Consider the following 24,590-nt stretch of genomic DNA (forward strand, 5'->3'; position numbering starts at 1 on the left):
TGCACATTTCTGTATTATTGGTACCAATATAGTGGATTTTCAATATTTTAAAAGAAACCTTTCAATTTATTACTTTGTATATTTGCCTCCTTTTTCTTTCTGTATTAATTAAATACTTGTTCCTCAGACTATAGATACATCTAGATGCCACCCATTGCATTGCTAAATGAAGCTGCGTGCCGTGCGTTTGGTTTGTGGGCGAGCGAACGTATTCGTACACAAATGTTTGAGACCGTAGACCATTTCGCTAGTGCTCGCACTAGACGCTCAGAATTAAAATATATTTTTTTTACGTTATATAGTATTTTTAAGCGGTCAAAATGCAACCATTAGGTAAAGATATCCATAATTTAAGTTATTTTAAAGAAACACTAGGTCACTGATATTAAAATGTATAATAATATACAAATAAATTATCACGAACATGTATCAACTTACCTATGAAACGTAATACCATCTTCTTGCTTATCAGTACGGCTACCACATTTTAATACAACACACAGAATCATCTTTTCTACTTTATTAACTACAAATATTTACCATTGACTTTATGTTTAACACAAAAAATATCAATTTTAGCAACACGCGCTCGCAGGTTATCGACGCTTAGCTGTGCAACAAACTAAGATTTGGCGGCGACACCTCAGCAAATCATCTCACTCATCTGTAATCCTTTTATCTTACTCTAGCGCATGTCGCAGAGATTATAAGGGTGCCGAATACTTTCTCACTCGCACTTATGCATCGTTTTTGTTCAGGCCTTGACTTGTTCTGATTTTGTTGTGTGATTCTGTATTACATATAACATTTAAATAATGATCCGATAATTGTTAACCATCTTGGTATTTATGGGCATCCACTTCGAATTGGTAAAATATATGTCTAAACTGTAAATTTTGCGATGAACATCCAGCGAATTGCATCACTAATTGTCTCGGGTACCTATCACACACCGCCTTGATGTCGAGTTATTAAAAAGATTAGGGGATTTATTGATGATTTTGTTTTTGCAGAGGAACAGCGGCTTCCACAGGCCCGACGGTCCACGAGCAGATGATGGCGCTGGGTTCCAGGCCCTTCGGGGACTATCCGCTCTTCAAAAACCTCGTGCCCTCGTCAGGTAAAGCTCCGGCACCTTCACCTTGCCTACCTTGGATTTTTTTACATTTCTTTAACTGACCCGAGAAACATACTGAAGAAGGCGTTTTAAGGCTATACTTCAGCAGGGGCACGGTCTAAAACGATTGTGATTACGCGATGCGAATATTGTGCAAACGACGCGTGCGGAATAAAACATAATTTGTCATAAAAATTCGTTTTGCGTCCATTTACTGCTATGTTTATTGTTCTATTAGTAATAATAATAATATAATCATTGAAATGTTTTCATTTTCAAGTAAATGGGTAACGTTTTTTAGTCATCTTTACACGATTTAATATTTAATTCCTCCATCGCCATCACAAAACAAATTGACGTGTTCACAGCTCGCTTTCTCTCTCCGATTGCCAGTGAGTCCGAAATTTCGACGCACCTATAGTTGAAAATTATTTGCCGATTCACTAAAGTATGCTGTTAAGTTATGTATCTTTAATGCAGACTGCTACATTCTTAAATCTTGTTTATTAGACATTCATTAGATAAAAAATAATTAACGTTTTCACTGCCGGCAAATTTTACCGGGTGGATACTTGTAGCCGGGTGATTTTATTTAAATATACATGAACAGACAAAAATTATCAATGGCGAAGGGTGCCCGATGAAGTTAAGTAGGCACATGTCAGAAAATTTGTGCCCTATCACAGTTGACCGTGAGCTGTTGTATCGGAAATGAATGGCCGCATAGTATTGGGATCAAATTCACGTCTAAATAAACGCGTCTTTGTCAGTCATACGTATTTGTTTTTCATAAACTATTTTATTCAACGAATAAGACACAAGATTTGAGAATGTAACATTCTATATATTTCTATATATTGAAGATACATAATTTGAAAACATCTCATGCATATACAATATACTAGAATTAATAAGGTAATTAAGGAATTAATTGATACCTACTGATAGCTCCAAATTCCTTGGCTAGCTCTGGAGGTGGAATTGGAGTACATTAATGTGAGGAGCAGTGAAGTGGTCTTCAGGATTGTATATTCTGGACGAAATTAAGAAATGAAACACATCGGTCACTTCGAGAACTCGTATATTGTTCGAAATCACAAAAGTTAGAATGTTTGTATAAAAGTTATAAAATTATTTTTATATATTATACCTATAGTTTAGTCAATTCAACACTCCCTTACGCAAAGGGTTATATATAAGTCAAATAAAGTTCACAAAAAGAAAAATAAATTTTAAACCAAGTTCGAGTTCCCATTAAAAGAAACAATTCAAAGTCAATACAGTAAAACCTCGTTAATACAAATTCCACAGGACCGAAAATCGAAAAAAAATTCGAATTACGAAATTTGAAATGTATGGGGGAAAAATATTTTGATTTTCATTAATTTTGTTTACGATCATAGATGTGCCTACGAAATTTCCGATTCCGTGTGTGTTAATGGGTCATAAAATGTCAGGACTATTTATATTACTTTCTTAAAATAAGTAATTTATGATGTTTTAAGAAAAATCTGTCACATATTTCAATGACTGGCTCATGAAATAGTGTACTTTATTACGATTTATCGAATATTTTTATATGCCAGGACTCTGAAATCATTTGGAATTACGAAATTCGAATTAAAGGTATGGTTTTATATGAAAATAATGTTCAAGGGCCATTTTTTCGCGAAAATTTCGAATTACGGCGAATTTCGAATTATCCGTGTTCGTTGTTTACTGTATTTGTTTTCATTGAACTAACAATACAAATTGCAGATGGTGCTGGTTAGTTTTTAAAAATAAATTAACCGTTGCCTAAAATGAAACGCTGTTATTGGATCTTCGTTGACTACTAGTACCACAATTCTTGGCGGGTGTTGGTCTTTTTCAAAAACTTTCTTCCTTCTGGGCGATTCAGCGCTGACACTCCAGTTGCTTTGAGCGAGCATTCTTAAATCTCCTGTGGCGCACTCCAGCCATCTCAATTTCTGCCGTTCACGCCTTCTCTTGCCCTCGAGGGTTTCGTACATAGCCCATCTTGCTAGAATATCCTCCGGCATTCTATGCATGTGTCCGATACAGAGCAGTCTCTGCATTTTCATATGCCACATGATCTTTGCGCCCCTATAAAGTGTGTATAGCTCCTCATTACACCCTGACATCCAAATGCCACTTTCATGAACACCCCAAAGATTCTTTTCAAAACCCTCCTCTCGAAGATATTCCAGCATTCTGATCCATACATTAATAATGGGTGCTTTTATATAACGTTGTTTTGGTTTACCTTGAGAGTGCCTTGTTCTTTAGAAGACTTTGGAGACCAAAATAGCACATGTTGGCGAGGGTGATCCGACAATTTATTTCGTCACTTGTGTTATTAGTGTTTGTGACAACTGACCATAGGTAAACAAATGAATCCACAGCTTCAAAAGAATCGCCGCCAATGATAAAAATGTCATTATTATCTGTTGCACTGTGGAGAACTGACATGTATTTTGTTTTACTTTCGTTTAGCCTGAGTCCCACGTTTGCAGCAGCTGACTTTATGGAAATAAATGCCCATTTGAGGGCTTCTGGGGCGTGTCCGAAAATTTGTACGTATGTAGTTCGCCGTATCACACTTCACCATGAAATGTTGTTTCGGAAATATATAGCCGCATATTAAAGACCGTCCAACCTCTTTGGGTCGTATAGTACTGACATAGAATTTATGTCTCAATAAAACACGGTTCTTGTCGGTTTACACTTTACAGGAAGCCAGCAGCAAACAAATTTTGAAAATAGCTGATATACTGGAGTATTTGTTCGGTTAGGTTAGGTTTTCATTCTTGAATTCATGAATTTTGCCAAAATTAGCTATGAAAATTGAATTAATGTTCATATTGAATCTAATAAAATCAGAGACCGTATGGTATACGGTCATCTCTTTACGATAAGAAAGTTCACGGCGAACTATGCTATGGTGAAATGTAATACGTACAATTTACATGTAACCCTTCTGGGGACCGGGCAATGACATGGATACCGTCGGCATATTGACCTGTATATTTAATAAAAATAATCTTACGTTCTTAAGTATACCCGGTATTGGATGTAAGATAACTGAATGTAAATTGTTGGTTGAGCAGACAAAGTGGATGACTGGCTGCGTCCGACTAACCCCATCGCGCAGAAGGCTCTGTTGGAGAATGACAAGTTGAAGGTGTCCCCGGGCATCGTCACGCGTCTGAGGGTCAAGCCGATCACTGCAATGACACCCCTCTCTAAGGTAAACTACTACACAATTTACATGTATAGATCCACCAGTATAAGTTGTCCACTGATTGAGGGCACCACATGCTGCTAACATTTGACATCATTAAATACTTTTTCTAGTGTGATGAGCTTAGTTCTAAATTTGAATACCGGACGATTTATACTGGCATATCTATAGTTTTTGCAATCCTGTTTTATTTTAGTGCATTTATTTCTCAGTTTAACATTTTTGTATTTTTGTTTCCCGCAATTTACATCAGCTGAAAGATTCAAAAATTAATCAAAATTTCGTATTGAAATTAAAAATCAAAGTCATTTGAACACACTTTCAATCCAATACGAATTCCAAATGCATGTATGCGCTTCTACAGTAAAACCTCGTTAATACGAATTCCATGGGACAGAAAATCGAAAAAAAATTCAAATTGCGAATTATGAAATGTATGGGGCAAAATATTCAAAATTTTTTTTTTTGATTTTCATTAATTTTGTTTTCGATCATAGATGTGCCTACCGAAATGGGTCATAAAATGTTGTGTTGATTATTATTATTATAAAATGAAATGATTATTTTTATTAACATCATAAAATAAGTAATTTTTGATGTTTTAAGAAAAGTCTGTCTATTTTCAATGATTGGCTCATGAAATAGTGTACTTTATTACGATTTATTGAATATTTTTATTTGCCAGGACTCTGAAATCATTTCGAATTACGAAATTTGAATTAAAGGTATGGTTTTATATGAAAATAATGTTCAAGGGACTTTTTTTTCGGGAAAATTTTGAATTACGGCGAATTTCGAATTATCAGTGTTCTTATTAATGAGGTTTTACTGTATTTATAGACATTAACATAATACTATTGTGGAAGCTTTAAATTCCGGTTTATTTAAGTTTTGTGTTCACAATTTGGCCGATCGGCTTATGCGTCGGCGTATAATGTCATGGGCTCGAATCTCGTGTCTGGCAAATACACTAATGTTTTGAGTTGGTATGGTTGGGCAAGTAGCTAACTTCCATTTCTCGTAAAACAACAAATTTTTTTTAGTACCTTATTAGGATCGGACATGGTCAAAAAGAATTCCATTTGAGTTATTTTTGTGACTCCGCATTTCGTGAGTGCGCACAGATAGTGCCCGAAGACACCGAAAACTGAATCGCTGGTCGCGAAAAACGAGTAACTTAGTTCAATTAGAGTTTAATTTCAAATACCATCAATTACCCTTGGTCAATGGTATTAATTTTGTATCAGTTTTGTTTACACCTGTTCAAACACAATATCTTGCCGAAGAAAAACATTGTCGCTTCGAGAGAAAAGGTACATTCTCTAAAAGGGGTAATAGAACACGTTGACATAACATGCTGTCACACCCCCGAATTGTCCCCATTTGGGGATGTCTCCTCTGGGCGTCTAGGGAGGCCGGAACCATTTTCGAGCCGACTCACAGTAATGGTCGATAACGAGAAAATAAAATACCCAGCAACGCTGTTTGTCCGTACGCCATTAAAAAAATTACTGGCAACGCTGCATTCTTTGTACACCGCTTTTGTGTGGGAGATTTCTCGCAGCGGTAGGGGTAGCACTTCTTTTAGCTTCGTAGCGACTTTTTTTGGCGGCAGATGCTTCTAGAGATTGGAATTGTAAACATATACATCTTGCGCTCCGCAAAATTGATAAAAATGTAATAACCAGAAGTATAAGTCATAAAAATCGCCGTTTTCGACCATTCCGAGGTGTTTATTTGTTCACTCCCAAGTCCCAAATAACAGATGATAACCAGCATACTGAGCGAAGAAGGAGAATGCATCTTTTCGCTCCCGCACTTGACGGGAGATGACAATGCCCCAAAGCTATTTGTATGATTTTTTGTCAGTTCAATCAATAACATAAAATGGGGTTTCTCTGTATACAAATTGGGAAGATGAGAGATTTTACTAGACGTATTTCGGTTATTTAAGTAATATCTACTTTTGCTATTCCAAAATGGTTACAGTTATGACATGACATTTCATAATTCAAGAAGTAATTAAAATTAATGATCTCGTTTTTACTTACAGAAATCGTTGTTCGACGGACTGGAAGAGAATGATCCGAGCATAGGCGTCACTTTGACCTTGAGACCGAGCGTCAAACGACTCAACCTCCGCCCTAAACAGCTGCCGGTCCCGACGGAAGACACGGATAACAACAACACATCCAATTTGAACAACAGTCAAACCCTGAACAACAGTCAGACGTTGAACACCAGCCAGCCGTTGCACAGGGAAGAAACTTTGGTCGTCGCCGAAATCAATAACAAATCGACTGATCTGGATAAAAGCACTCCCAGGCATTCCACGCGGCAGTCTTCAGTGATATATTCACAGGATGAAGAGTTCTACGGGCAGGATAATGTTAGCTTTTCGCCGACATCCGGTAACATTCACAGGAGAGTGGGTCTGACTGATCCGAGAGGCGGAACCCTCAAAAGCCCGCTAAATGTCAGCTCTGGTGAGTTGGACCTCTTTTGTCATCATCCATACACTATTTTGATCTACTCTTTGGGACTCTTATTTCTCAGCAATCGTCTACTCCAAGAAAACTTATAACATGCAATAACAAGTGATAACTTTAATGTGTAGGAGGTCCTCGGCTTTCGTACATAATTGGTTCCTGGAAATGTGTACGAATAGCTGATAAATCTTGATTCCGGATATATGAATTCATCAATTCGTAGTCGTGTACATTTTGCATCGTCAATAAATCTATTGTTGGGTTCTTTCAGGCGGTAATACAGACAGCGATAATTCAGATCGCAGATCCAGTTGGCTGACCTCCAAGCCCCTCACTAAGTGGCAGGCTGATGAATCGGCGTCGCCCAGGACCCTGGACAACACACTGGATCAGCTGATGCCTGGATCCCATTACCAGAGCACAAGTGTCTCCGAGACTAGGGTGTTCACTACGCAGTCACCGTCTCTGAGGTATGGAAATATTTTGTTTGTATTTCAGATGTTTTGATTTTGTTAGAAATACATAATATTATAATATCTGTGTGCGAAAGGAAGAAGGCGTTAAGTGTTAAATCGCTACTTTTCAGGACAGCCAAGAGAAGATTAATTTTTAGACCATTTTGTATGTGAACTCTAATTCAGAGGTGTTGATTTGACTTACCCTTTTTCTCGTTTGTGCATATGTGTATTATGTTTCATTTGCCATCTTCAACTCATTTTTCGATTTTTAAGATTTATCGCCGTCTTCCTTTTGCCCGCAGATAATATAACGGTGGTGAAGTATGGAGGTAGGCTGTTAAGATCTGACGTAAATAGTGCACACCAAACTTACTTCAGTCATACTTATTTGTTTTCATTGAACTGAACTAAGACTACAAATTACAGATAGTGTTGGTTAGTTTATAAAATTCAATAAACCCTGCATAAAAAATTGAATTTGTAAATCGTTCACGTGCTAGATAAATTTTCATACGTGCCATCTCTGGCCATACTGGCCTACGCATGCCACAGGTTCGCCAGCATGGATATGTATGGATATTGTATTACCTCATGTTATTAAAACATATTTTGCTTTGTTTCAGCTCGAAGCAGCGATTGTACCCCGACCTAGGGAACCGCGGTCTGTTCACCAACGAAGAGCTGAATGAGGAATTGGAAAGAGACAGAGATAGTGGCGGCGAAGATACGGACAAGGAGAATTATATACCGCACCCTACCGGCATCAAAATGACGAGACCCGAATATTACACAATTCCATCGCTGGAGGAACTCATAGGTAAGTGACTAATTTATAAGAAATGTAGTAATCCGATGCGTAAGGCACTATCTTATCATGGGGCTCTAGCGCATCTATTCTATACGCAAGGCTGCTATTGGCGGCTATCAAGGGTAGTTTATCACATTTATGGATAGAGGTGGTTAATTGTTACAATAAGTTAACCGTCTGAAGTGTCAAAAAGTGCTATGTTTTAACAGCACCTCTCTTGGCTGTGTTAACTTTTGGAGTGAGATAGGCGGTCTTGACAGTTTAGACCATGTCTAGTCAACCTGGTCCCTACCCTAGTGAGCGTTCCAGCTTTCATGGTGGGCGGTAGGGGTTTTAAAAGCATTTTCATTATGCTTTCATAAAATCCCCCGTGACAATTTAAATTTGAGAAAATATGTATATAGAATAGAATATAGAATGTTGACAAACTTGAATTACTTCGTTATAATCTATGGAAGAGAGAATTTCATCACTTTCCTGAATTGTCATCTATAAAACATGATGTAACTCCAGAGGATATTGACAGATTCAATAGCCACCTCAACGAACTTAAATTGGACATGGAAAAACGATTTGAAGATTTTTGAAATTGAAGGTATATGACTGGATGAAAAATTCTTTTACCGCAAATATTGAAGAGGCTGATACAATCTATGATATCTGATGAAATCAAATTCCGCACCCTCGTCATTTGAAATTAATATATTATTATATATAAATTAATATATATGTATAAGTTTTTCTTTGCTGTCGATTGAAAGACTAACATCAATTTACCTCTTTCACAGGATATATCCGACCGGATGGCTCGTGCGTGGTCCCCCAGTTCACAATTGGCCGGCGCGGCTACGGCAATGTCTACTATGACTGCGAAATTAACGTGGCCAATTTGAACATCGATGAATTGGTCCACATCATGAACAAGGAGATTATAGTCTACCCTGACGACGATAACAAACCTCCGCTGGGTTCGGGACTCAACCGGCGTGCCCAGGTGACCCTTGACAAAGTGTGGCCCAAGGATAAGTCCCTGCGCGTCCCCATCACCAGTCCGGAGCGCTTGGAAAAAATGGACTATTCGGGAACGCTGCGGAGAGTCTGCGATAAGCACGGAACGAAGTTTATAGAATACCGTCCTCAGACTGGCAGTTGGGTGTTTAAAGTCCAACACTTTTCGAAGTACGGCATACAGGACTCGGACGAAGAAGATGATAGTAATAATAGTAATAAGCCGGGTGTCGTCGTGCAACCTTTGCCAGGCTCCAGTAACTTTTTAGACGGGAATCGAGGACTTGGAGGGTTAGCCAGGATGCAGGATAATATGGGTGATTTACGGCGGATGCGTGCCGGTCTGATATTGGACGATAACGCGAATGATGCAAGCGTAGGTGCCAGTTTTACAAACCGACTAACTGCTGTCACCAAAAGTCTAGCCATGGATACATCGGAAGAAAATAGTATCGAATCAACTACACTGTACCCTGAAGGTTCAGTGTTCGGCGGGTATAAAGAAACTACAAGTCCGAATTTTCGTGCGGAGACTGCAAACCCGCACACTTTGCAGTTGATGAAGGCTTCATTTTATAATCAGGCAGAAGTTAATGATGATTTCGGTTCGGTGACAGATCAGATGGTTCCGCAGGGTATTTCAGCCGCCGGTAGCTCCATCCACACTGTCAGAACAGCATCGCCCAGTATCATGAATGAAGATGTCACTCAAATCGATGTTACTAGAATGCCGGCTGATTCGTTCAACATGAATCAACAGTATAAAACTGCGGTAATTGTCAAACCGAGGACGGCAACCTTGCGTTATTATAAAAGAATACTGCCGTTTAAAGATACGGTAGCCGGTAAAATTGACGCAGCGTATTTTAATGATTTGTTGATTGCAAACGCGCGTCTTTTTCGTGTCGGTTGGGGCGTCGGTAATCAATTGACAGCGTTGAATACTTTGGATGCAGTAAATGATGCGCCGTTAACCGGCGATCTAATCGATCTCACATCCTTTGTATGTGGACGCGGTCCAAGGGACACTTCGGGACAAATAGCGCAGCGGTTGCGCATATCAGGTGGCGGAATATCCGCAGAAATCGGCACCAGTTTCAAAGACAGTATCGAGAAATATTTAAATATATCTTTGGAACATTCGGATGTGATCCAAAATGCTGAGGACAATGAAGAGTTTTGTCCGAGGATCGAGCCAAACAAGAGACTGACTCTGAAGTGTGTCGAGGGATATTTGAGTGAAGCCAATCGGTTAGTGATGCAAAAAGCGGCAGTGGGGACTTTCGGAATTGATCAACGATACTGCAGGGATGTCTGGTCGCTGTGCGTCGCGCTGTGGGGTGGATATTTTGAATCAGACTCGCAGATGGAGGATGATGTCGCCGTTGTTGATATAGAGAAAGAGGTGGGTACTGCATTGTTTTTTGTTTGTTGCCGGGTCGCAAAAAACGACTCAAATGGAATAGTACAAAACTTAAATCCATTAGAATTTATTTTAGTCGATCTGGGTGTTTATCTAAACCGTAATAGGATGTGTTTCCTAGTGTAATCCATTACTAACTTCTTGACCAATATAGTTTTGAGGAGTAATTCATGATCCCGGCAGCTTTATTCAAAAGTTTTGGTCAATTGGCTTTCGCAATTTCTATCTTATTATGTAATCTGTTTTGTGCTCACTATAGTGATTTGTTTTTTTTTTCTATCATATACCCAGAACGGCTCGAAGGTGAGCGGTGGACATCTTTTATCAACGCACGCGGCGCTGTCCGATTGGCTGGTGAACGCCGCGATATCCAGCGAGAGCAAGGACACCAACATGTCGGATGAAGACATCCCCTCGGACATTGTGCGATTGCTTGCTGCCAGGAAAGTGCGGGAAGCGTGCGTCATGGCGCAGAAGCGCGGCGATTATCTGCTGGCGGTGATGATGGCGCAGATCGGAGGTGAGTTGAGACTTTTTAGCTTTGTAACCATTATTAATGTGGGGCGTTTTTGTCTTGGTGATTGTCCAGTGGATTGATTATAATAAACGTAATGAATTACAAATTCAAGACATAAAGTGTTAACAATATTTATTATGAGATATGGTAACATGAGTAAAAAAGTATGTGGATGCAAGCACATCGAGTGACCTGAGTAGACCCTATCTTAAAAACAAAATATCCCTCTAAACTCCCCTCACATAAGTGGAATATATCAATATCCGAAGCGATTTCATTGGACACAGTTATTGCTCTCCCAATTCCTTTGGCAGGTTAGTTCTGCACATTAGGAGAACAAATAACTGATGCTCCCGATTTCTAAGATAGTTATCGGGGACACAAATGTCCTGAAGTGTAGAATGTTCCGTTTGCCTCAATATATATTATCTATATCAAGTTGGAGCCGACAACAATCGTCCAATGTGACAACTTCCATGAAGAGTTTCTAGTCATTTTTCGCTTTATGTTAAGTTAAGTTTATGTTAACTCTTTCTTTATTTTCCCAGGTGACAGCAGAGTGCGAGCGTTGGCTTCGAAACAGCTAGGTTCATACAGGGAGTCGAACTCTGACCGACACGTTCCCGAGCGCACCCTGGCCGTCCTAAGCCTGCTGGCCGGCAAATGCAAGATGGCGCTGACCAAAGGCGGGTCGCTCAACGTGTGCCAGGGGCTCTCCTGGCAGGGGGCGCTGGCCCTGCACTACTGGTCAGTAGTCTTAATGAGTTGGAGGACAGAGACATTTCTTTTTATCTGTGGCGAATACTAGAGTTAATTATATTAAGTGATTGTTTATTTAGTTTTTACCTTGACTTGAATATAGGATTTTTCATTCTGAAGTAGTGGTCTTTCAATACGACTTCAGTAAATACACAGCAGTGGTGAAGGGTGGAGGTAGGCTGTTAAGATCTGACATAAATAATGCACACTAAACTTTGTCAGTGATACTTATTTGTTTTCATTGAACTAAGACTCCGATGTCGTCGATTCCCGGGTTCGAATCCCAGGAGTGGCAAAAATTCACATGTTGTTTATCAATGTGTATTTGGACCTAATAGGTTGAGTAAGTGACTAACATTCATTTCTTGGAAAACAAACTTCTTCGTGAGTCAGCGCAGATTGACATTGGATTGTAGAGAGAAATAAAAAAAAAAACTAGAAATAATAGACACTTCATAATATGTAGCGAGCTGTCAAATATCGTTGCGTAATATACTGTGGAATTTTTTTTATCCCATTGCAGATTCTAATGGGATGCGTTTGGGATCAAGTAAGACATGAAAACAATTGTTGTAGATAACCGCATTGTTATTTAGGATATCTCTGCTGATGAAACAGTCATGAGGTTATTGCTTCAATAATGAATAAATGCATTTTTTTCCCAGGTACATCTGCGAATCGGTGTCGACCGTTTCTGATGCGATCAAATCGTTTGAGAAGTCGTTTGCTGAGGAATCTCAGACATGGCGCTCGAACGCGGTGTCCGTCGCAGACAACAAGACGATGGCGGAGATGGCAGATGACGGTTTGGAAGACGAGGGCATCTCGGAGGATATGATGGAGGAGTTTGAGCTGGCCGCGGCGAGTGGGGACGACATCCTGAGGAGTCGCGTCGCGTTCCCCCTGCCGCCGTACGCCAACTTTGACGACGAGTGCATGCACGATGAAGACACCGCCAAGGTTTGTTGATTCACTCTTATGCTCTACCAATTATAATGTTTTTCTTTTATAAAATTGACACTTTGGAAATTAATTATTCATAAGGTGTTTTGCGTTGGTTTAGTGTAGTATTTATAGAAGTTCAATGTGTTTGTTTGATTGTTCCAGAAACCAAAGAAGCGAATGTTGGACCTCTGTTACCAGTTGATGGCTCTGAAGGCGTCGCGCTGGCGCTCGCTGGACTCAATCCTCAACCCCGCATCTCACACCCAAGACCCTCTCGATTACAGACTAAGGTAATGTAGTGGTCTGCTTTCAGTGTCCACTTTGAACGAGGTTCATTCTTTACAGTAATTTATTTCCGGCTGACGTGATGTCATGAATCACTTAAGGTTGTACCTCAGTTGAGGCACGGTCTATAAAGATCGTGGCTAGGCGATGCGCGGATTGCAAAAGAAATATAATTTGTCATATAAATCCAACATACGTCCATTTTATGTTCTGTTTATTATTCTATTAGTAACAATAATAATATATTCATTGACATGTTTTCTTTTTGAAGTAAATGGGTAACGTTTTTAGTCATCTTTGCACGATTTAAGAATTAATACGCCCGTCGCCATCACGAAACAAAGTGACGTGTTTCCAGCTCGACGTTCTCTCTCAGAATGCGAGCGAGTCCAAAATTTCGTCGCGCCTATAGTTGAAAATTATTTGCCGTTTCACTGATGTATCACCTTAATACTAATTAACCGTTTGTCAGTTGATTAACAGTTAGTGCTAGAGTAAATATGTTTAGACGGGGATGTATGCACATGCCGGATAACTTTCAAATCTCAATTTTTTGTATCGTTAACTTGCTTTGATTATATACACAAATACGAAGTCTAGCAGTATTAAATATCTCTTATTTGATATAATGTGTACATGTCAATGATTGAAAATATACACTTGACCACTGCAGGCATACTTTTAGCAATCTGCATGCATTTAGAATTTAATGGTTACTTTATCGATACGTTGTTTTCCGTTTTAGTTGGCTGCTTCAGCAATTCTTGGAGGGCATCGGCTACTCGCACTGGTCGCTAAGAGGTGTCGCCACCGTGACCACGGGGTTTGCTGCCCAGCTAGAGGCTCACGGGCTCTGGCACTGGGCCGTGTACGTGCTTCAACACATCAAGGATGACACCAGGTAACGTCTTCTATAGTTTTAGGGCCGAATGCAAAGATGTCAACGTTAATTAAAACTAACTTTTTTTATACCGTATTCCAGGCGAAACCACGCCGTAAAGGAAGTCATCATGAGGAATGGCGGTGGCAGTGAGAATTCAGTGTGTCGCGCCCTGCTGACCCGCTTGAACGTGCCCAAGAAATGGATACACCGGGCGGAGGCACTCCATGCCAAATATAAGGTAACATTTCATTTTGAATAATCTCAAAACGTAACCTATCGGAAGAATTCATTTGCATTACCTAACCTAATGCTTCCCGCGATTTGTTGTTGCAGAAAGACGCAGAAGGTGAAGCCCGCCATCTCTCTCTGGCCGGCGAATGGGCCGACGCGCACACTATAATCTTGGAAAAGCTGTTGCCCAGTGCAATACTCAACGGTAAGATTTTAAATTGAGTTATACGACTAGAAATCATAGTGGGCGCAGATACGACCACTAACTACAACTACTGATTTATGGGACTTGTTATTGTTTTAATTACAGTCGAACTTGGTTGTTACGAGGAAGTTGGGACCGACTGAATTTGCTCTTTATATCGTTGTGTAACATTTTTCGCGCCATATTCTATTTAAGCATAGAACATAAAAAATCTACTTATAAAAAACGAGGCAAAAACTAAATACATGCCTGTCTATGTCACACCACAAGAAAGCGCACCAAAGTTAGATATTGGTGCATACAAGTTTGATACGGTCGACAGTTTCATATACCTTGGTTCTCTTGTAACTCGACATAATGATATTACAGAAGAAATCAACAAGAGAATCATGTCTGCGAATAAATGCTACTTTGGCCTGTTAAGACATTTTAAGTCCCGCATACTATCTCGCCGAACTAAAAGCACTCTTTACAAGACAATTGTAAAGCCAGTGCTCACCTACGCATCGGAAACCTGGACATTAATTCTGCGAAATGAACGAGCCCTGAACATCTTTGAAAGAAAAATTCTCCGCCGTATATATGGACCGATCAGGGAAGGCACCAATTGGAGAAGATATAATGCTGAGCTCTACGGGCTGTACGAAGATTGCAGCGCAGTTCAATCAATTAAGATTGGGAGACTGTGATGGCTAGGTCATGTGCACCGTATGAATGACAATGAACCGGCAAAGAGAGTGATGTCCAGCAATCCAATAGGGCGTAGAAGAATAGGCAGGTGGAGGGAACTGTTGGAGGAGGCCAAGACCCACACCGGATTGTCGCGCCCCTGATGATGATGATGACATAAAAAATCTGAAAACCATCATAAAAATCCCCGAAACAAGCATGGCATTCATAAACTACAAAAAAAATTGTTTATTGTAATGAAGTGCTGAGCCGCCAGCGCTGGTAGGTACCTACTGACTTCACAAAGCTTGGATTTTTTACATGCCATTTCAACCATATGCGTGGATACTTTTCAATGTTGGCGAAAACACCAATTAGGTACTTAGACACTCAACTAGTGTCATAAACGTAATCCGATCCTGGCGGCATCGGTCTAGTCAACGAATGTTTCCTCATTTCATCCGAGATCTTGCTATTTCCGTGATCGTAATAACCAAGTTCGACTGTTGTTAGAATTACCTTGCAGGTCCAATCTCAACTAAACCATAATGACAATGATGTGTTTTGTTGCAGAGAATTCCGAAGGCTTACGAGAGATGCTTCATCTGCTAATCGAACCGGGCAACGCGGGTCTGATTCCTAACTGGGCCACGGGCGGAAATCTTTTCCTCGAGTTTCTGGACATTTGGGACGGGGTTAGTTTGCATTAGTCACATGTGCTCACGCGTCGGTCTGAATTTTGCTTCAAGAAATCAATTCCTTTTTCTTTGTTCACTGTACATACCGATGTGGATTTTGGCCGCCTCCCGAAAGAGATTTCATAAGATTTTTATTACTGAGAAATTCATGGCGACCCTGAACCCTCGACCGCAAAATGAAGCCGTGTTTCTTGCGTATAACGCACAGTAGAACGTCGATTTTATTAGTATTAACTTAACAATGAAACGTTATACCTTCCTGTTTTTTCTCAGTATGGCTACCAAATTTAAACACAACATAGTTAACAATAGTATGTTTTACTAAAATAATTACCACTAACTTTATATTTAACACAAAAGCAATAAATTTCAGCAACACGTGCCAGCATTTTTTAAATGAATGTAATCAGTCAAATCCATTTTTACCGGCTACGTTTACAAAAAATATTTAATTCAGCCATAGAAAATCTATCTCACTCTAAACGTAGTGTGGAGATATAAGCATGCCGAATGCTTACTCACTCGCACTTATGGTTCGTTTTTGTTCAGGCCTTGTGCCAACCACTTGATCTGGATCAAAACATACATTGTAAAACAACATGTGAAATTTCAAATATGGAAAGTGAACATCCAACGTTTAGAATGTTTCTTTTTTCTTGCGCCGATAATATATCTCTTTATTTAGACATTCTTTCAATGGGTGTGAATAAAAACAACTTATACAATCTTGTTGTGTACTACAGACATGTCTATAAATAGAAATGCATTTCTGGGGCTGTAATTCATTTCATTGATTGAAATGCGTGAAGTAAATTGAATTATTAGTTTTGACACATAATTTTAATTGAATATTTCAGATGTAAATTGTTGCAAATAAAAACGTATAACCGGGAATTAAATGTACTAAAATGAAACGGGATTTCAGAGGCTCAAAGTGCAGGGTTTTTTTTGTTAATTTTAGAGATTCACCATACATCACGATAGCAATCTGTTCTTTATGGTGTTTGCAGGTGAAGTCCCTCATTGGGCTGGACATGGAGGACTTTTCCCACCGCTGCGAAGGTCTGCGGCCTCGTATTGCAGCCGCTTGCAACGCCATTGCCACTCTGCAGACGCCTACCTTCAAACACATCGTAGCCAGGTCAATACAGACACTTTTTCTTGGTCACCTTTCGCTAACGACACATTTGTATGTTCGGCGAAACGTCAAACTGAGACAATTCCATTCCATTCATTCAACAAATCTACCACACAAAAATTATGAATTTGTTAAATTATGCAATATTGTATTGTTTGATTGCTTACACAGATGCGAGGTGGCGTCCCGGCTTGGTCAGGTGGCGTGTGCGGTAGTGGGAGACGCGGACGGGCAGATTCCACGAGCGGCGCAGGGTACTCTGGTCTCCCTTATAAGACGGCTTGGCCTGCCCGACGATTACAAGCGGCAACTCTTGTATAAGGTAACGATAATTTAATAGTCTAACAGACTCCATATTTATTCCGTAATCATGTTACAGGCACTCGTCACTGTATTTTGCGGTAACGAGGTTCGGTAAATCATCAAACTCGCACCGATTCTGACCCACGTTCGGATGATAGAAGATAACCTTGTAGTACGTGACTATAACTGTATATTATATAATTCTTTCCATGTGAATACGTGTTGGTCCATAGGTTTGTGCTTACTTACCAACTAGACCAATGATACTCAACCTTTTTTTTCAACTTTTTTTGACAAAAAAAATCATGAAACCCCCCCTTTTTTACAAAATATTTTTGAGATTTTAAAAATTATGCGTGTTTTTTAAATTAATCGTGTGCAATAGCAACACTCTTATACCAGATCTGATGTGGACCATAATGACAATCCTCTTCGGGTGTCACTATCTGTGCGTCAAAGTCGAAACGAATCTCAAGATATACGAAATTCCTGATAATGAATGTGTTTCGGGCCGCACATAAAAGCTTAAAGGGCCGCAGGTTGAGTATCGCTGAACTAGACTATTTCAATCAAAGGATTTGGACTATAAATAGGACTCTTATACATTATTTCTGTTATGACATTTGAAAGTATTTAGCAAGCGCTTGAAGCCAATGGCGAAAGGTGGAGGTAGGCTGAGGAGATCCGACATAATATAGTGCACACCAAACTTTGTCAGGCATACTTTTTTGTATTTGTTACACCGAATGTGCGAAATTGACTATTACATGAAATGGGCTAAATTTTGGCTAATTCATGTAATAGTCAAGCCTGTTGCCTTATTCATGAATAAGGTAAATTTTCTGCCGAGTACATGAAGTCGCCAGGGCATGGAATTCTTAAACTGTCAACATGACAGCAGAAAAAGTAAATATAATACGGATGATTTTATTAGTTATAATTGGACATAATATAATATTATTAGGTTAGGTTGGCTTAGGTTAGGTTAGGTTAGGTTAGGTTAGGTTAGGTTAGATTAGGTTTTGAAATTCTGAATTATTCAACTGAATGTCCATTTTGAGGTTAGCTAACAAGTGTCAACAATACAATCGACCATTGCATGTACGATACCCAAGCACGAATCAAATCGCGAAAATACCTTTAAATAAAATTCATCCGTTATCATATTATAGTTCTAGTTTTTTTGCGCATAGTAAATGGACATGAACGTCATTTTAGTTATTGATTGGTATATTTTTATATTATAATCAATGACATTTGACACAAATTTGGTTAGTTGCAAAAAATACCACCGGAGCGCGACCACCTATTTCGACCATAGACAATATACGTATATTTTGACCAATCGACGAGCATTTCACACATTTAGTTTAGTTGCAAAAAATACCACCGTAGCGCTAGTATCTAATTTGTCCAAGACATGAAGTAGGCAGAAAAATTACTGCCAATTTCACGCACTCTCCAGATATTTTGTCTAATTCATGAATAAGACAACGGGCTTGCATTTTTCATGATTTAGGCAAAATTTTGCCCATTTCATGTAATATTCAATTTCGCACATTCGGCGTAACATATTCATTGAACTAAGAATGCAAATTGCAAATAGTGTTAGGTTAGTTTTTAAAATTCAATTAAACCAAGCCATAAGAGATAATAGTCAAAAAATATTTGTCAATAAAAATCTTAGATATTTTATAGACAGGAATATTTTTTATCTATTATGGTTTGGTTTCAGCAGGGTTTAATGAATTTAAAAAACTAACTAACACCATCTGTAATATCGAAGGTATACTGACAGAAAGCATTAAGTCATTAAAACAAGTTCTGAGATAATCGCAAAAAGGACTTTAATTTTTTTTTCAAAGCGTTCTCCCACGTAGATTTTTTTATGATTTAAAAACAACATTTATTCTACATTATAAAAACTAACCTTTATGACAAACACAATATACGACATGTTACAGTATTTTGTATACGCAGAACGCATTAGGTCAGTATCATGCTTTCTATCAGAATAAAAAAATAACAATATGATTTAATAATGTTTCTATTTTCTCACCATTATATCCTAATGTGGTCACGATCCTCAGCCATGAGTGCACGACCAAGAAGAGATATCCTATGCCTTTGTGCGTTTTACCAGGACGTAGAGCGTAAAATTGTATACATTTTGGCATTTAAAACAGAAAAACAGCAAAAACTGAGATAATGCGTTCTGTCAGTATACCCTCGATATTATGTATTCTTTATTCAACGGAAACAAATACGTATATACTGAAAAAGTGTGCACTATTTTAGACGGATCGCCCATAGCATACCTTAACTATTATGGTTTGGTTCAGGCAGGGTTTAATTGAATTTCAAAAACTAACCAGCGCCATCTGCAGTTTGTATTTTTAGTTCAATGAAAGCAAACAAGTATGCCTGACAATGTTTAGTGTGAATTATTTATGTCGTATCTTAACAGTCTACCTATAGCCTTTGCAACTGGCATTGCGATCTTACATTTACTGTCCCATTTATGCAATGTAAATTACCGTTAGTTTGGTTTTCGATCTGAGATTTGGCCCAAAATAAGCGGAGTTGTTGGATCGTTTTCAATTGAGAATTTTTTTTATCAATTTTTTTTGTTTCACTTACAGGTGGCGGACGGTGACATAGAAGAAGAAGAAGACGTGATGATGGCGGTGTACTGATCCAAAACTAAACGAAAACAATATTTTTCTATAAGAATTTAAATAAATTAAGTTATGTATTGGTTGTTTGAAATATTGCATTTAATGATGAGTGTAATCGGTGTCTAAGGACATCTAGCGACGAAACTGTAAAATTTTCATTCGACACAATGTAGCCAGAGGAAATAATGTGAATTTCTTTATCAAACAACATTATAATTGACCTTTTGTCAGTTTAGTATTTGTAATTTCAAACAATTTTAATTGGAATCGCGATATATAATATATCCTGTGTGCATCTTGGTCGCCTGTCTCGCCTCGCAATCCTGAGCCCTCCGATTTCGAGGACCCAGCGTCTCAATTAACATAGTCAAGCCAACTTGGGTCTTTCGTTGTTTCTTCTTGCTTCCGGATTTATTGTAGTATTTTTGACGACTGCTTTGCGACGTGACACAGTTACGTGTCAATTGTACGTATTACATTTCACCGTAAGCTGTCGTACCGGAAAGAGATGGCGGATAGACAGTAATGTTTAAGTATTTCAAGAACTACTAAAAGATATCTTCACAATACAACGGATGATTAATATAAATAAAATAAATAAAAACAATTTCAAATGAAGTATTATTAACGTTTTATTGATAAAAACATGAGGATATGTGAAGGTCTCTATTACACTCATCATTAAGTATATTTTAAATATAATTCATTGTCTGAAAAAATATGTAAAATATCTCCCCGCGGTCCAACCATTTCGACTGTACAAGTCTTGCCCTCAAGAGGTTCGTACATAGCCCTCCTCGTGGGAATATGTATATCAGAAACAATCACATCTTTTTTCACTGGTTATTTCGTGCGCTGTCTATGATGGTTATATGCAAATTGTACGTAAAACATTTCACTGTGGCACAGTTCGCCGTGAGCTTTCTTATCGGAAAGAGATGACTGCATACTTATACGGTCTCCAATTTTATTAGATTTAATATGGACATTACGTCTCTGTTCTGGCAGAACACACTAACTGGAGAATACTAGTTTTGAGTAATTTGACTTTGAAGTTGTTAAAATGTTTGAAATAATGGTCTATCATGTGAGTTTATTAAGTAATCGTAAAAAGGATGACTTTAAAATAAAGACTGTTTATTTATTAAAAAGTTTTCCAGACGGTAAAGTTTGAAATAAGGAACATTTTGGTACTAACTCAATATGTAATTTTTTCGAATTAGTGTCTTCTGCCAGAACAGTGACGATTAATTCAATTTTCATAGCTGATTTTGGCAAAATTCATGAATTCAAGAATGAAAACCTAATCTAACCTAACAAATAATCCAGTATATATGCTATTTTCAAAATTTGTTTGCTGCTGGCATCCTGTAAAGTGTAAACCGACAAGAACCGTGTTTTATTTAGACATGAATTTTATGGCAGTACTGTACGACCCAAAGAGGTTGGACTGTGTTTAATATATGGCCATATATTTCCGATATAACATTTCACGGTGAAGTGTGATACGGCGAACTGCATACGTACAATTTTCCGGACACGGTCAAAGCTAGGTTTGGTTCTTTTGACACAGCTATCCGTAGAGGTAGACGTAGAAGTGGCCGTTTGTTGCTTTCTCATGTTTCAAACAGATATCCAGTATGTAAGTTGGTTGTGTTTTAAAAAATCCACCTTGAATATTGAAATGAGTAAAAACGACATGAGTATTTCAAATTCTTCACGTTGACAATCATTGAAGGCACCCCCCGAACAACGATAAGGGGCACATTTTAATAAATTTGAGGAATGAAGAAAGACATCTAATCAAAATTTTTTGTAGGAATGTAATATTTTTTATTTATTTATTCGTTATTAATATAGAAAACATAGACTTCTATATTTCTAGAGGTCATAGAATTTTCCTTCTTCTGCCTTTATTAAATTGATGTATGCCACTAGAAAACAAGCTCACACCACTAACATCCGCCGTCTTTGTTCTGCTTATCGTTGTTCTTGGATTGAGCAGTTTTCAAAACCTTACACCACCATCTAGGAGTGAAGGATAAACCTTTTCGATACAATAAAACGCTCAGAGGGATATACTTATCATTGTTCTATACTTGACTCAATATGCGTAATATGTACTGCTTAAGGTTCAAATAGATTATGATCATGTTCACGTACTGTCACGTCATGCTGGTACAGCGACAAATCTATGGTTTCGTCATTCCGCAGAATATTTTGGATGATCACTCTATAAATTCAATGATGGAGAGTGCCGACTCTAACGTATTAGTATTTTGAATTATTCATTCATGCTAATCTCAATTCATTTTAACAGTTTCTACGTGTGCGTACGTTATAATTACTTGCGATATTGCATCCATAGATGATAATAGACAATATTCTTATAGAAAATACATAGTGCCAACCACTAAAAACAAAAAACACGTGAGTTGAAAATGTGTAGGCATGTAGAAAATGATAAAAAATGTCCATTGAGTCATTCGGATGTCGATGTAGTGCAGTACAACGTGAGGTGACCTCATTGCTGTTCTGGTGATTTCGGCAGATTTTGCTAATTGTCAATGTAGCGGCAGCTTACTGTTACAGCACATAACGTGATCATAATATATTTGAACCTTTATCGTTGTTCGGGGGGGCCTTCAATTAATAATAAAAAATTATATTTAATATTGTGTTGCCATCTGCTGAAATTTTTTTTTTCACAACTTTTTATAGTTTCTTTTTTTCTCGCCGAAAACTATTTTTTAATACAGTTTTTTTTAATGATATAGTAAATAATATAATGAAATCAAAAATTATTTAGTGATAAGCTATGCTAATTATTTTCCTACAGTGAGTTCAAGTGACGCGTATGTGTGTTATTTTTAAAATAACATAGTTAATAATAATTAGTATATTGAATTGAAAGTATTCAATAGTAACCAATTGTGATATCGTTGTAGATATTTTGCTCATTTTATTTAGTCCTCTATCCGCCATTTTGTATTAAATCTTTTTATTTTTAAAATAACATTATTATTGTCAAATTACAGTGACATCTGTACAAAAGTTTTGTAAGTCATTATTTTTTTAATTAGGTTAGAATCTCAGCTAATTAAAAAAAATATATATATTTAATTATCCGAGTGACAATTTGTTTGACAATCTATATTCTGTAAGCATCATTTGCGAGGTCTAGATTTATTAAATTTATTGCTTATTTCTGTTCTCCATTAGATTAGGCACTCACAGCCAGTGGCGAGGGGTGGAGGTAGGCTGTAAAGATCTGACATAAATGGTGCACACTAGAGGTGGGAAAACTGGTCGATTTTGAAGACTAAGTATACTTACTACCAGTTTAAAAAAATACTTAGTATCGAAACTTGTTCCAAAATAGTATTTAATAGAATCGCTAAAAATACACTGAGCTCGGCTTTTCAAAATGTCCCATTTAATATAAAATTTTAAATTTACGAGTTGTTTTTATGTCAGGTTATAATATTCTTGTTAACATAAAATGAATATAGGTACAATGATTTATTTTTATTTTAAACATGTTTGAAGCTGTCATAACAAGCCTGTGCCGTCACCTCACCGTTTTTTGGAACAAGTTCATTGGGCCACAAATACTGAGTATGGGTAGTTGCATCCGAGACTTCAGTACACAAACTGGTGACAGTATTTCCAACTCACCTCTAGTGCACACTACATTTTGTCAGTCATACTTATTTGTTTTCGTTAAATTAAGAATACAATATTTGCATTTTATGGTGCTTGTTAGTTTTTTAAAATTCAAATAAACCCTGCCTAAATCAAACGGTAATCGATAAAAAATATTTTTCTACTGTGGCTTGGACTAGGCAAGGTTTAATTGAATTTTAAAAATGAACAAACAGTATCTACGGATTGTTTGACTGACAATGTTTAATGTGCACTATTTATGTCGGGTCTTAATAGTCTACTTCCACCCTTCGCCACTGCTCAAAGGTGATGTTTCACTATTTCGTGTACATCTCTCCCAGCCCCCGATTCTGTTCTATCGTACAGCGCTCTGACGTTTCGGCCACAGTGTAGGTGTTGCCACTGTACACTGTTTACGTATAGGTATATTTTCGTATCCATTTAAAATGAGCACAATATACGGAGAGAATTAGAAATATAATCTTCCTAAGACAAAAAAACATGTAATTTAGACTGTATATTGTTATTTTTTTTATATTAATTCGTGATTTAATAACCACTCACTTTAGGAAATATAAGATATTAAATTTGTAATGTTTGTAATTAAAATGTTTAAGGTATTTTGTATTAGTTATTTGTACGAAGCGCTTGATTGCGAAAGTCGCTAAATATTAGTTTATTTAAAATTTCTGTAATTTTTAGTAATGTATTATTAGGCCAGAATTAATTTTCCGAAAACCGATTTCATTCTGAGATTGGAATACAACTACATTTCAAAATCCGCTAAAACAGTCAGTTTTTGTATTTCAAATTTTGCTAAAATGAAATTACCAAGATAATTTTAGCAGGTTTTGAAATTAAACAAGTAATCTTATAAAAATAAATATTAATATGTAATTTGATTAAAGAATGTTTCGTTGTAATGTTGATTTTATAATTGTATAATTATGCAAAAATGCTTGTTTTCAAAATTAATAATAAAAGACATATTACATAAATCGTTGGTTTTATTAATTTCAGGAGACACTCGGAACAACATAGTTATTTTAAAATTGTTTATACAGTT

The 24,590-nt window shown here is 37.6% G+C and overlaps 1 protein-coding gene across 2 annotated transcripts in view; it reads left to right on the forward strand.

The window, feature by feature from the left end:
* Positions 1-20,958, forward strand: part of Nup98-96 (nuclear pore complex protein Nup98-96) — a 33,622-nt gene extending 12,664 nt beyond the window's left edge. For both annotated transcript variants that reach the window (XM_085940708.1, XM_085940709.1), the window contains exons 14-30: positions 1,014-1,120; positions 4,228-4,367; positions 6,415-6,847; positions 7,122-7,320; positions 7,932-8,125; positions 8,905-10,529; positions 10,839-11,067; positions 11,613-11,811; positions 12,489-12,783; positions 12,931-13,058; positions 13,799-13,954; positions 14,036-14,174; positions 14,270-14,372; positions 15,615-15,736; positions 16,750-16,880; positions 17,049-17,199; positions 19,823-20,958. In XM_085940708.1, the coding sequence (XP_085796834.1) occupies positions 1,014-1,120; positions 4,228-4,367; positions 6,415-6,847; positions 7,122-7,320; positions 7,932-8,125; positions 8,905-10,529; positions 10,839-11,067; positions 11,613-11,811; positions 12,489-12,783; positions 12,931-13,058; positions 13,799-13,954; positions 14,036-14,174; positions 14,270-14,372; positions 15,615-15,736; positions 16,750-16,880; positions 17,049-17,199; positions 19,823-19,876 (4,405 nt within the window). In that variant the 3' untranslated portion in view covers positions 19,877-20,958. The remainder of the gene's footprint in view (positions 1-1,013; positions 1,121-4,227; positions 4,368-6,414; positions 6,848-7,121; positions 7,321-7,931; positions 8,126-8,904; positions 10,530-10,838; positions 11,068-11,612; positions 11,812-12,488; positions 12,784-12,930; positions 13,059-13,798; positions 13,955-14,035; positions 14,175-14,269; positions 14,373-15,614; positions 15,737-16,749; positions 16,881-17,048; positions 17,200-19,822) is intronic.
* Positions 20,959-24,590: the final 3,632 nt, after the last annotated feature.

The sequence above is a fragment of the Rhyacophila brunnea genome, unplaced genomic scaffold, assembly GCF_057557595.1.
Source record: "Rhyacophila brunnea isolate RB1 unplaced genomic scaffold, BYU_Rbru_1.0 scaffold_13, whole genome shotgun sequence".
Taxonomy (NCBI): domain Eukaryota; kingdom Metazoa; phylum Arthropoda; class Insecta; order Trichoptera; family Rhyacophilidae; genus Rhyacophila; species Rhyacophila brunnea.